Source organism: Chiloscyllium punctatum, chromosome 17 (assembly GCF_047496795.1).
Source record: "Chiloscyllium punctatum isolate Juve2018m chromosome 17, sChiPun1.3, whole genome shotgun sequence".
Taxonomy (NCBI): Eukaryota; Metazoa; Chordata; class Chondrichthyes; order Orectolobiformes; family Hemiscylliidae; genus Chiloscyllium; species Chiloscyllium punctatum.
The window spans coordinates 75,964,174-75,979,013 of NC_092755.1; the positions used below are offsets into that span (position 1 = coordinate 75,964,174).

At 38.0% G+C, this 14,840-nt stretch overlaps 1 protein-coding gene across 1 annotated transcript in view; it reads right to left on the reverse strand.

Moving 5' to 3' along the window:
* tbc1d10ab (TBC1 domain family, member 10Ab) overlaps nt 1-14,840 on the reverse strand; it is a 60,824-nt gene that overhangs the window by 25,460 nt on the left and 20,524 nt on the right. The window contains exon 3 of the mRNA XM_072587558.1: nt 756-863. Within this exon, the coding sequence (XP_072443659.1) occupies nt 756-863 (108 nt within the window). The remainder of the gene's footprint in view (nt 1-755; nt 864-14,840) is intronic.

The following is a 14,840-nucleotide window of genomic DNA, read 5'->3' on the forward strand; positions in this document are numbered from 1 at the left end:
TGGCTGCCAAAGTTGAAACAGTCAGGTTTACCCTGGCTTTACAACTACCCTGTTGTGTCTTTTGATACGTGCCTGTTTCACAAACGGGTACCAGCCAATGAGTCTCCAATGACTCATCACACCTTCTATAATTCTCGTTATTCTGTGGCCTACCATGTGACAATGTTGTTCAAGTGGGATACAAAGTTTATCACCCTGAACACATATCCTACAGACTTGAGGTCACTGCTAATAAGTTCCCATCAGACATGCAAAACCTGGAGTATTTTAACTAGGCAGTTATAACCCTATTTACTACATCTTGGTTGTTGATAAGTCAACTGTTAAATTTAAATCTTGACCATGTTTATTGTAGCAGGATCCACCATATTCTGTCCTCCCAGCACCAAAGTATAGCAGCTCCTTAATCCTGTATAGCTCAGTATTCCTTTGATGACAAATGATGCAGCCAATAAATTGGTTTAAGGAAGGAAAAAAAAAGAGCTCCCATTCAGAAGTGACTGATTCCTAGAAGGATATACACATCAACTGCTTCATTGGTAGGCAGTTTACAAGCAGTTACAGCTAGTCAGTCAGGCTAGGTGGGAGGATGAGGCACCTTTGAAGGCTTACTCAAGCAAAAGACTTCAAGTACATCAAGGGGAAAGCATTGGAGAGAAAATACTGCGAACGTATCCGTGGTGTAATCCATTAAAACTTCCTAATGTTAATATTTTAGTAACAGCCATAGTATATGCGCTTTGGTTTATACTTACATCAAACTTCCCATGGTTCTGTTCCATTTTTACTTTACTTCCTGACAAATACTGCCAAGCTCGGCCTCTGAGTGAGGGTGGAATTCCTTTCTGACATCGGAGTTTTACCTAAGTGAGAGGATCAAGAAATGCTAACACAATTAAATTTTCTTCAACAGTCTTAAACATTTTTAAAAATGTCACCTCAATATTTTAATTCAGGTTAACTCCACAATGACATAAGGACAACTTTGACTACTTTATGACTTTAATTTCAAATAGCCTTTATGACTTTAATTTCAAATAGCTTAAGGCTTAAAATTTAGTTTCAAGTTAACTTTCTAATAATTTGATTTGAAGTCTGGTGCCCCTACTAGCTTAAGCTTGGCAAGTAATTTTTTTTTGTACAACTCATCCACTGTCATTTGAAATTCTTTTCAATTACCTACTTAGAATAGCAGGTTAGAGTCAGTGAGGAGACAGAGGTATTTGGTGCTGTTGTTGCCTTCCAGTTCTTGAATCATCATGATGAGTCATTGACAAGTAACATGACATGAATAGAAATGATTAAAGTTATTTTATTTATCATCTGGCAATTGAAATAATTGAATCCCATTTCTACCAGAATTACATCTTCCACATTAGAATGCATGAATCATGCCCTCCAAACAACTACACTGCATAGGCACATAGTTATAAGGGTAATTAGTTGGAGTTTCAGTTGGACATCTCTCAGTTCATTTTGACTCCTTTGATGACTCATGCATAGAAGTGCCTCATTTCTTCTAGTAGAATTCAGCAACAATAAGGAAAGGAGCAGAGACCGAATGTAACTTAACCTGCAGCATTTCCACAGCTATTATCCTGCCACGGTATACCTTACCCATCCAACAACCCCAGTTTAGGAAAATTCTCTTGTTGACAGGTTTAAAACAGTATTCTCTCCTCTTCCTATAACCTCCTTCACCACTTCAGCAGACTCTTGCAGCCTCCTCCACTCCTCCTACTACCCTTCCCAACCCATTAAGCAGCACTCTCTCCCAATCAAAGAACAAAACCCATTCCCACCTTGTCTGAAGGCAGCTCCAAACTCCCCATTCTGCCCTCAGCAAAATGTCACAATGGTTATCAACCAGATCAAACCCCCCCACAAAAATTTTAAGACGACCCTAACTTTGGCTTATTGTAAAAGCAAGTGCCACTTGATGCATTTAGATTCGATTGGTAAAACTACTAGCCTTGAAGCAAAACACGTTATTCATATACTATAGTTAAAAGACAATAAAAAAAATTGGAATAACTTAACTATTGGAAAACTTCACAGAATAATAAGTTATTTAACTAAACAGTAACTGTTCCAATATAGTTACATCTAGTAACTAGCAAAGATCCACTGAAACATAATTTGAGGATGCAACTAAGGAATAGACTCACTCAGCTGTTTTTCACCATATTTAAGAATATTGAGTCTGATGAAACCTACAGTCATAATGATCAGAAAACCCATCCATCTGATCTTGGAAGCTAACAGACTCAGGCCTGGTTAGTACTTTGACGGGAGACCAAAAAGGCCCTTGTGGTGTAATAGGGGTGTCCCTACCTCTGATCCAGGAGACCCAGGTTCAGGTCCACTTGCTCTGAAGGTGCACAGTAACAGTCAATTATACAACAGACCCTTCGGGCCAACTCATCCGTGCTGTCCAAGTATCCTCAATCTGACCTAGTCCTATTTGCCAGAATTTGGCTCCTATCCCTCTCAACCCTTCCTATTCTTATACCCACCAAGATGCCTTTTAAAATTTGTAATTATACTCACCTCCACCACTTCCTCTGGTAGCTTGTTTCATACACTCAATGTCTCAGGTCCTTTTTACATCTTTTCCCCTCTCACCTTAAACCTTTAGCCTCTAGTTTTGGATTTCCCCACCCTAGACGACCTTGGCCTTCTGCATGCCTCTCATGATTTTATGAACCTCTATGATGTCATCCCTCAGCCGTCAACACTCCAGCCTATTCAGCCTCTTCTAATAGCTCAAACCCTCCAGTCCCAGCAACATTCTCGCAAATGTTTTCTGCACCTTCCTATAGAAGGGCGACCAGAACTGTAAGCGGTGTTCTCAAAGTGGCCTCACCAATGTCTTGTAAAGGCGCAACAAGATGATCCAACTCCCTATACTCAATGCATTAGCCAATAAAGACAAGCGTACCAAATGTCTTTGTCACTACCCTGTTCAGCTGTGACTCCACCATCAAGGACTTATGCACCTGGACCTCTAGGTCTCTTTGCTCAGCAACACTCCAAGATTCTACCATTAAAATGTACAAGTCCTTCCTTGATTTGCCTGGTCAAAATGAGACACCTCAGATCTATCTAAATTAAAATTTATCTGTTACTCTTAAGTCCACTGGCCCATCTGATCAAGGTCCCACTTTACTAAAGGTAACCTTCTTCACTATCCACTACATCACCTATTTTGGTGTCATCAGAAAACTTACTAACCATGCCTCATATCTGAGCAGGTTGTATACAAAATATTTAAAGACTGATGAAGCAACATTTAGTAAATTGATAATTATCTTTGTAAAATTGTGAATACAAAAAAAAAGTAAAAATGATCAAAGCCTCCATTTCATATACTCCAAGGAGAAGCAGATAGCCCAAATAAATGATACAGTGCCCAGGACTTTAATTCATTATGACAAGCACCTGAAAGTGGTGTTTTAAAAACCCAAGAGAAATATCAGTGGTTACTGTTTCAACTCTAATTTTAATGATGCACAAGCTTATACTTATGTTAAGTAAATTTCCTTGTTTCTCTATGCCCCCTTAAAGCATTCCACAAATATGAAAAAGTGATTATATAGTCAATGGTGAGTTTGACTTCTAATACTGTACAGGTATGTCGTATTCAAACATTTTCTGACAGAAGTAAATGCAGTAGAGTTGGATTTTGCATTTTATTTCAAGCTGAAATTAATGCAATTAACTCTCCCCTCATTCCTAAACACATACTGCATTAGGCAAAATTAAGATACTTCGTCCTGTTTCTCAACCCTCCCCATGTCAGTCAAAGCAAAACACTCAGACACAGTGTAGTTTTACCTCCATCTTTACTCTGGGCCCTGGATGGAGAGAGAACAATCACCCATGTGCACAGAGACACAAGTTCACTGCCTTCTCTGGAAAAGCAGTTTCTCAATGAACTATACAGTCATTTTACAGGGAGGAGCATCCAAATAAAGCAACATACATATTAATTGGGTAACCATTACAATAAGCGAGCATCAACAGTAAACATTAAGCCATCTTCTGTTACACAATGAATAACCCGACTTCACATAATGAATGCTTTTCACCTTGTTAAACTGACCTCTCTGACTGAGTGCTTTCAATATTGTTAAATGGCTTTACATAATGACTGTTTTTCCACCTTGTTAACACATTATTTTTGCCTGGAGCACCTCATTGTGAATGAATCTGATCTGAGTCATGCTCAGCTGAACCCCTTGTTTCATAAAACTCAGTACTTAACTCTTACCCTGCCTGCTTATACCCTATACACATTCTTAATACAAGTGGAATATAATTAAGGCATTAAAAAAAAGTACAGCACTTAAACCAACGAGAAAACAACATTGATAAAACATGACCATCTTTAATCTACAAAACATCTATCAAGCCACCTACCAAACCAGAATCTCTCCCTCTCCCTATGGTTAACTGGAGATAGAACAGAATCATAGAATTTTACGGCACAGAAAATGGCCATTCAATTAACCATGCCTATGCAAGACTTTCAAATTATAGCCCCTACTACAGGTTCTGCTGCAGTAACTCCACAAGCCCTCTTCAAGTACATATTCAATTGACTTTTGAAAGGTCTGATGGAGTCTACCCAATCACCCTTCCAGATCTTGAAAATTACATCAAATATCTCATTTCTCCTCTAGGTCCATTACTAATTATCCTTATTCTTTTTACAAGCTCTTGCTACTGATCAACCTTTCAGAATGAATAGTCCCATCAAAACTCCTCAATTTTGACTACTTAGTTTCCTTCAAAATGGTCTCTGCTTTAAGAACAATCCCAGCTTCTCCGGTCTCTCTGCATAATTGAAGTTTCTCATGCCATGAACCTGGTGAGATTGTAGCATCTCCAAACCAATGACATCCTTCATAAAGTGGGTTACCCAGAACTGGACATAACATTTCAATGAAAACTAACCAATGATTAGCATGACTTCTATATCTGTTCAATGCATTTATTTACAAAAGCAAATATACTATACACTTATCCTAACTAATGAACTTTTGCTTCATCTGCCAAAGATTCATAAGTGTATACTGTGATGGAAGCTGTTGGATTTAGATTAGATTACTTACAGTGTGGAAACAGGCCCTTCTGCCCAACAAGTCCACACCGACCTGCCGAAGCACAACCCACCCAGACCCATTCCCCTACATTTACCCCTTCACCTAACATTGCAGGCAATTTAGCATGGCCAATTCACCTTTGGATTGTGGGAGGAAACCGGAGCACCCGGAGGAAACCCACGCAGACACGGGCAGAATGTGCAAACTCCACACAGTCGCCTGAGGCAGGAATTGAACCCAGGTCTCTGGCGCTGCGAGGCAGCAGTGCTAACCAGTGTGCTACCGTGCTGCCCACTATATAAATAGCCTTTAATGTTTGTTGCTACAAACTTGGACTGCTGGGATTGAGTTAGCTACTGGTGATTTAGATGGGCATCTGAAATAACTTTAGTTATTTCTGCAATCATGGTGATTTCACCTAAAAGTACCGCATATACTCATGTAAAGGTTGATCCCTCATTTTGGGCCATAAAAATTTGTATTTCCCATATATCTGGTGTAAAAGTCGACCTTACTATATCACATTATAAACCTCTTACAAAGGAAACTGCACTTTTACATTAACCCACTTAAACAAAATTGCATTCATTCATACTGGTAACCTACTCATCACTCTGTTTACTATAATGCGACTCTGTTTTTCATTCATACTCTACTCAGCCTACTTGGTTTACTACAGCATGTTTTGATTTTATTCATTCATTTAGACTGGTACTTATCACACTTTGTTCACTATACATCCAAAAGTTAATACTGTTAAAAAGTTAATCATTTTAATTGTGCCATTATCTGAACAGAAGTAAAATGCATTAGCTACATGTATCTTTACTTCTTGGACAAATTTGAAAATGATGCTGAGGTTCATTACATACAAGAGTAAATGGGAGGAAAATGGAAGAATTTGACGGGAAAGTTCAAGATGCTTACACATTCAGAATTTAATAAATGTTTCATTTTCAGTGTGCCATTACTAGGCCATGGCAATGTTGAACAGTATGATTTTATAGAGTTTAAATGAATCTTTGACAGGTTAAATTTTTGTACCGGTCTGTATAAGTACAATTTCCTACCAGTAATTCATTCTTGTTTCTATTGCTTTTATAGATGAATTATGGTAAAAGTAATTACTTGTTTATCTTCTTTAAATCAGGATTAACTGAGCGAGCAAAACGACTTCTGCTGAAAACACAGTATTTCAAACTGCAGAATGTATTTCAGCCCCTCAAAACGAGTGCCTGAGCAAGTCAGCCCTATAAATTGAAGCTTTAAAAAGAGTCTAAAAAAATCCAACTTTTACATCAGTATGTTAGTTCTGCAGCCTGGCTGCAGAGTGAATGGATTTGTGCAGTAGTGGACTTGTACTTTAGATTGTTTGCAACCCAGCTTGGTAATAATGGGGCCTCAAAAAGTATGTTTCAGAATTATGGAATTTTTTCTAAGCTTGATATAGGCACTTTTGGGCGAGTAAAAGAAACTTCTCGTTTCACTTTTAGCTTAGGGTAGTGCTTCAGTCCTATGAAGACCTAGGAACAGGATGGCTCTATGCAGCAGTGCTCCTGAGAAGGTGATAGTGAGTTATAACCTTAGTTAAGAGCTAATACTGGTTCCAGACCAAATTAAAAACTTGCAAGTGGCTATTTCAGCCAAATACAGTGTAGCTCAGGTGGAAGAATTCTTCAGGAAGAGCATACCACAATTCCAATTTAAAAACTGAAGTCCTAAATAACTTGAATCTTCTGAGGTGTTAGATATAGGAATTCTGGTGTGAGCATTATACAAGTGACGTTATGGGTACAAAACCAGGGTGTTTTATTTCTTTTCACTTTTTAAAAGTGGGTGTTTTGGGATTAATGTGATTAAACAGTGTTCAAAATATTGGAATTTTTATTATAAGTAAACAGTTGGAATTATTCTATTTTTCTTTATTCCTTTTGCAATAAACTTACATCTTGCTCTTAAAAGAGAAATCTGCAGCATTGTGCACCTAAGGTTCAGCTAGCAACCACTTAATTAAAACCAAAACAAATGGTTATGATCTGTCAAGCCTGTTTGGAATCCAACTGGTCTGGTAATTAACAGCTGCTAGAATCATAATACCCCAGGTGGCTTAAAATAGTCCCATTTAAGACCATACTGCCTTTCCATGCGGCACAATGGCTTAATGGCTAGCACTGCTGCCTCACAGTGCCAGGGACTCAGGATTGTTTCCAGTCTCGGCTGACTGTTCGTGCAGAGTTTGCACATTCTCCTGTATGGTTTCCGTCAGGTAATTAGGTTTCCTACCACAGTCCAAAGAAGTGCAGGTTAGGTGAATTGGGCAATTTAGTGTGGCCACAGTGTCCAGGGATGTGTAGGCTAGGTGGATTAGCCATATTAAATGCAGGGTTACAGTGATAGAGTAGGGGGCTGGATCTGGGTGGGATTCTCTTTGGAGGGTAGATGCAGACTCAATTGGCCCAATATCCTCTTTCCACACTCTATTATTTTATTCTATGGGATACTTCCAAGTAAATCATTTCACACTTCTATGTAAAATGGCATATAATGTGGACCTGCCCACGTTTCCAGACTGTTGATGTTAAGTAGTGTGCTACTATCTTATTCACTACATTGCCTTACACCAATCTTGATGTGGAATGTATTCCTCAATTATAAAAACTCTCAAGTAGTGGAGGAGTTGCCAATAGTCCTTCATGCATCATCGTTAGAAAACCTTTGGGTCATCCAACATTTAGTTTCTTGCTCTTGAAACGATCAGCACAAAAATTCTGAAGTGCTTCCAACAGAACTGTACTGCACAGCTTTGGTCTTTAGATACAAAGCTGGAAAGGTACTCCAGATCTGACCTCACCAAGGGCTTGAGCAACAGCAGTAAAAACTTCCTTTTTTTATATTTCACTCATCTTGCAATAAACACCACCAACCATTCAACCTTCCTCACCAGTCACATTTTAAATTTTGTTTGTTTTTGCCCATCCATAAATTGTCCTTGAATGAGTGGCTTGCTAGGGATTGCTGAGGGCACTCAGGAATCAAGCCCTTTGCTCTGCATCACGGTCACATGTAGGCCACACCAACTGAGATTTCTTTTCTGAAACAGCATTAGTGAGTCAAGTCTTTAAAGTGGTAGACCCATAGTCACCATTACGGAGATTTATTTTCAATTCCAGATTTTAATTGAATTTAAATTCCACCAACTGCCATGGAATTAAACCTATGGTGCCCAGAGCATCAGCCTAGAGTTCTGAATTAATAGTCTAGTAACATTACCACACACCATCGCCCCTCCTTTGTACCACTAAGTTCTGCAATGCTATCACCTCCCCATTTAATCATCATACTAGTTTTCAAGTCATCATAAACATTAAATCACACTGCACTCTTCCTCCCACAAAGCTCACAATATCTTATTTGAGCACCATACCTTTCCTTTCAAAATCCACAAGTCTGATCACTTCTGCGACATAACCCCTAGCTTCTAGTTAAATGTTAAGAATTTATCAACAAATGTTGTCAACAATAACTTTTGGTAGTGAACAGCCAACATTTCCATTAAAAAAATTCACAAAATTTCAACCTGTTAAATCATTTCTAAATTAATCAGCAAGTTCCCTTTAAAATATTTAAGCATGAAATCCAATCATAGTTTAAAGGCAGTTCTTTGTGTTTACCCATGAGAGAATAATTATTCAGGAAGGAAAACTATTTAGAAAGTATGTGCCAAATGTTTATTTGAAATATGCCATACCAGACTGCAAGTTTCACAAAAGCTCAAAAACAATTTACCCAGCGATTCCTATCTTTCCAAAGCAGTGAGTGGGAAACCAGTTCCAAGTCTGGATTAATTGAAGTGTGAAATTCCAACAATAAAAATGGAACCACCCATCTTGATAATTCAAAAACCATTGGTATAACTTCAGAACATTAAACGATAGCACCAACAGCAGTTAATCTGAAAAAAAGTGGGTGATAACTGTATTTGTCCTCAATGACCCAATACCACAATATGAACTTTTGAATAACTTCAATCCAACTACATTCGAAACTGTTCAAAAGTAGCAAATCAAAATGGCAGACTCGCATGGCTGTGGTTATTGTACATTTTCCAATTTACACACTAATCAAAGACCTCATTCATGTTTGTGTTATCTCCAGACTTAACTATTCCAATGTACTCCAGGCTAGTTTCCCAAATTGGACCCTCAAAGCATGAGCTCACCCTAATCTGTGTCCAGGTCATAACTCTCAGCAAGCCCTGTTCAACCAACCACCTTTGAGCTCACAGAACTACAGTAGCTCCTAATTAAGCAAAGTCTTAATTTTAAAATTTTCATCTTTATTTTAAATCCCATCATGGGCTTGCTCCCCCTAGGATTGTAATAATGTCCAAGCCTACAAGTCTCCAGAATACCTACGTTAATCTAATCCTTGCTTCCACAGGATCTTGGATTTTAATAATTTAAATTAGTGGTGGCTGGGCCTACATTTACTTAGCCCTCAAAACTCAGTAATGCCTCTCTATTGCATTTTCCATAAAAACTACATCTTTGGCCAAATGTTTAGTCAACTAGCATAATGCCTCCTTGTAGGTAGCATTCTCAATTGTTTTATAATGTTTCTGTGAACCCCCACCTTGATTTATTAATTTAAAAGGTGCGATATAAATTGCTATTAGTGTATATGAAAAAGTAACACTATTATTACTAAAGTCATTTCAAAATATGTACTTTATACAAGAACAATAAATTTGCATCAAATCATAACATTCAAGTCAAAGAAAATGGAGACAGACAAGTCTCAGTTTAAGCCCTATACCCAGATAAATCATTAAAAAGTGGATCTGCATACATGCCCTTGAAATTAGGCAGTTGATCTTGGCATATATACAAAACTGACTAAACTGTTTACATTCTGTGGTCATAAATTTTGGAAACTGTCTAAACCATTTATAAGGACCAACTCTCCAGTTTTAATTTTTAAAAAATGAAGGCAGCTAATAGACGGTGCTCACCTAGATTGAGCCTAGATAATGGTTTCCCAAACTTCTGTGACCCCATTTCAAGAACTGAAGAATCTCAACTGAGAGGCAGGCAGGGAAGAGAAAACCTGCAAGCGAAGGCGATGGGCGTGGAGCTCATTGTTACTACAGAGCTTTCAGTCCCAAAGTTCCACCTTGCAGCCCCACTTGGGGTCCTGATTCCGCTTTGAGAAGCGCTGATCTATAGACAGAGTTGGAACCATGGAAAAGAATTCGAATACAACCCAAAAGAAAATATGTAATACAGAGTACTTCCTGTTATGGACAAATAAGCAGAAAGTAGTTATTTTCCAATGGCATTTAACTGGCTCCAACAAAGCACAATACAGGCTGCACCATCTCATTACACTATTTACAGTCAATTTTCAGAAAGGATTGCTCAATTTGAGATAGTTTGTCCATTTTTAAACTTCCCAGCCCCTCATTTCTTCAAACCTTATTTGGAGAGGAAAAAAAAGTCACAATTTTAAACTTCTTCCTTCCCTGATCAAAAAGAAAATCCTTTTAAGTGGAGGTCCTTGCACCTTTGCAGTTAATTCTCTAAACCTATAATCAATGGAAAGCTGAGAAAAAATTAAAAGATGCTAAATACTTCCCATTCTCAGGAACTATAGTGTTCTTAAACAGCAAAAGCCATCTGAACAATTAAAACTCAAAACAGTCAAGGCAATGAAATAATATAATTTGGGAGAGAGAGAGAAAGTATTCACAGGTATCAAAATGCATTAAAATGGAAGGAAACAGCACTATCTAGGCTCCAGTGCTTTGGATTCTGCTGTCCAATGGAATGCAACAGAAAAGCAAACACATGCCAGCTTCACTGATCTACTCTTATCTGAACTTCGATTTCTAGACCTGCATTTTATCATTTTATTCTCTGAAGGTAGTTCATTTAGGAGCGCAGTTTTATGTCATCTTGCCCTGGTTAGTTCATTTATTATTCACATGGGTCTGCAGTTAAATGGCAGTAACTTATCTCAACACAGAGTCAGTACTAAGTCTGACCTTGTTTACCCTCAACACACACTTGCATAATTCTGAAAGTTGTTGAAGCAGGTTATTTTTTGGTATTTTCACCATCACTAGCCTTAAAAAAAATTCCAGATGCTGGAAATAAGAAATAACAACAATAAATACTAGAAATAATGAGCTGGTGGGCAAACAGCTGTAGAAAAAAGAAAACCAAAACAGTTCACTATTCAGATTAAGGCTGGACAGGCCACTCAAATGATATATTTACAATGAATTTGATAAAGTGGACAAGGACTAAAGTATGTTGGGGAATGAAGCCAGCCTTAATTAAAATGACTGTGTCAATCAACGTGCTGCAGAATTCAAACAGGCTATAGCTGCCTACAGACAGTTTGCAAAAAAATCAGGTAGCTACAGACCATACAATACACACCCAAATTTTGGTTTGAATGGGACAACGGAATGTCGTCCCCGGGACAAATCGGTAACACCAAGGTGTGCACCAGACACTGAAGTGCCTTGCACCTGTATCTGAGGCGGCTACATGCACCCAGCACCTCCAGTAATGGACTCTTAAGGACCACCCTGCCAATATGCCAACACCTGGTTGGATCAGATTGATTATTTTAAATGTCAGATCGGACTTTTAAATTGCAAGATTATAGAAGGGTATTTCTGATTAAGAGTTAACTAAGGACTACTGGTTAGTATTAACAATCACCACCACCTTAGAGTGTAAATAAGGATGGCAATTAATGAATCCAATTGATCAGTGACTGAACCTGATTTGATTCACTGGAAGATATTCAAGATCCTTCTAAAAAAGAGCACAAAAACTGGAGTAAAGAATCGCCGCAAAACCACGCTCAACACAGTAACTCAAGAATAACCACTTAAAGAGATGACACCTCAAACCATCAGAAAGCAACCAGACATCATCATGTGGGGCTCAAACAAGTTCTAGTGTGATGGTACACAGAGTTAAGTTGAAGCATTAGATAGATTTGTAGTATTTATTGTTAGTTCATAGTGTATTTGTTGTTCTAATATTGTGTCAAATAAACACTTATTTTTCCCTATTATTAAGAGTCGACTTAGTTCTTTTGGTAGATGCAAGAGTTTAAACACTGTGGCAGGCGCAACAAGATCTGTGCGCTCTTACCATAACTGGGAAAATGAAACAGGGTGGGTGTGGGAAAGAGGAGGAAGACTTGTGCGGATGTGGTAGAAAAGGAAAGTTTACAATTGACGCGTCATCCTAAGACATCCCTTCTCTCATGTTCAAATGAAATGGGGGGGGGGGGGGGGGGGGGGGTGGAGGAAGAAGAGAAGGGGGCGGGGCGAAGGAGGAAGAGAAGGGGGAAGGAGGAAGAAGGAGGAAGAGAAGGGGGGGGGAAGGAGGAAGAAGTGAAGGGGGGAAGGAGGGAGGGGGGGGGAAAAAGGAGGAAGAGAAGGGGGGGGAAAGAGGAGGAAGAGAAGGTGGAGGAGGAGGGGGGTGGAAAAGAGAAGAGGAAGAATCAAATCAATCAAATCGACAGTGCCTGCGCTCCCATCAGTCCAGGATCGTTCTTGGCAGCAGTTTTAAAATCATTGCAAACAAAAAGACACGATCAGTGTTGGACACATTAACAACGTGTCCTTCAGATAATCTGATTTTCAGATAACTGGTATTCGGATAATCGAGGTTTCTCTATTTCTTTCCTACTTCTCCTGAAAGATCACAGGCCTGAAATGATCATTCTATTTCTATCACAGATGCTGCCAGAAAATATAATTTCCAGCATGTTTTGCTATTTTATACCTGCAGATATTTAGCGTCTAATATTTAGTGTCTAGTCAGTGTCCAGTTGAGAATTGTTAACGTTCAATGTTTGGTCATATATTATGTCTCATAAGGTATCAACTTAACGTTGTATCAGTATTTATTTTTGAAAAGTGGTTATAAACTAGTTTAAAAAAACTAAGTCTCACTTTTTTGTTTTAAATGTCAGATCAGACTTGTCAAACTGCAAGATTAAAGAAAAGTATAGAAGGGCATTTCTGATTAACAGTTAATTAATGACTGCTTAGTAAGAATTAACAACCTTTACTCTAGGACTGCAGTTCACAACCACTTTGTCAAGGGTAAATAATGCTGACCCAGGCAGCAATGCCGACATCCCATGAGCAAATCAACAGGCAAATGTTTTCAAGTTTTTGTTAAGATATCCAGATTGATAAGATATTTCCTCATGAAGCGAACAGGTTGTATTGCCATTTTGTTCAGTGCCTTATAATGCATTTTAATCTACACATTTTAAATTCACGTATACACTTGATTTCTGAAATGCCAGCAGCTTTTTATTGTTCATGCAGCTTAGTTGAGAATAAATTATTTGACTTCCATCTAGCCAAAAACAAAAAGCTTCTTAACCAGACTTTATAATTGTACATTTTCATTCAAAACCAACATGCATGTTTTACAAACTAAAGTTTTTTCCCTGCTAGTAACTGCTTTCCTGTACATCAACATCAACATCAACAACAACAACCACCTTTACGCTGGAGTAACTGATAAAGTTACATTACAAATATTATCTATCCAACAGGACAACCCAATGAATTGGAGCATACCAAGTTAGAAAAAGCAAGCTAATAGATGAAGACAGCCTGGTGAATTTCAATCATAGCAGGGAGGGGGTGGAAGATGATATCACATGTAAAACAAAATTTCTGTTCTTAAATAAAGATCTAGAGCATTTTCTTTGGAACATGACCGGAGATACAGATGGGACTGCCACGGTTCCATTAGATGGATCAACACCAACTTCTAAAGAGCAATTAGGGATAGGCACCAAATGACAACCATATCCCACGAAAGAAAATTTTAAAAATTGCAATAATGAAAGACTATTTTCATGCTTTAATAAAGACTTCAGTTTAGTGACATTTTTCATTGAACAGAAGGAAGGGTAGTATCAAAGTGAAACAAAAATATTTTAGATATTTAACTGTATATAACTTTCTGCAAGCAGTGTATTATCTTAACTTGCAGTGATACTCTTCATTGGGTAGTACTTGTTAAAGTTGCCTAACACTACAGATTATTCAGTATGCATCTTATTGTGACAATGGTTAATCATCCAATCTATGCTACATTGAAAAAGGAATCAAGCATCACTACTCACAGGAAGTGGTATTAAACAGTTAACAGAAATCATTTTGAAGAGCCTGAACCATAAAATATCCTTCTAGTTTCCATGGCTCAATGCCATATTTTGTGTAAAACTGACCCATCAGGGAGAAAATGGCATTTGAAACAGACTCTTGCAAATAATCTGAGATAGATTTATAAAGCATACATAAAACACACTGTGTAATGATTTCTCTGAATTTCCTCTCAAAGGAGTAACAGTTCAAATAAGCTCTAAACAAGTAAATAAACCAAAAGAAATAGTAGATAATGGGGCAATGTTTTAATACATTTTAGAAGTTATTTAATCAAATCTGAAGATGACAACGAAGCAACAAAAATAAAAACCTGCATGTGTTCAACCAGCCACTAAAACCACCCAAGTAACAGAAGAGACTGTCGTTGACAGAAATTAGGCTAAAGAATACTTTAATGCCTTCCATGTAGCAATTTGTTCTGCTTTAAGGCAGCTTGCTCAATATTGAAGGGAACAACGTACAACTGCAAAGGTTTATGCTAATACAGGAACTTAGTACTGCACATTAACAAA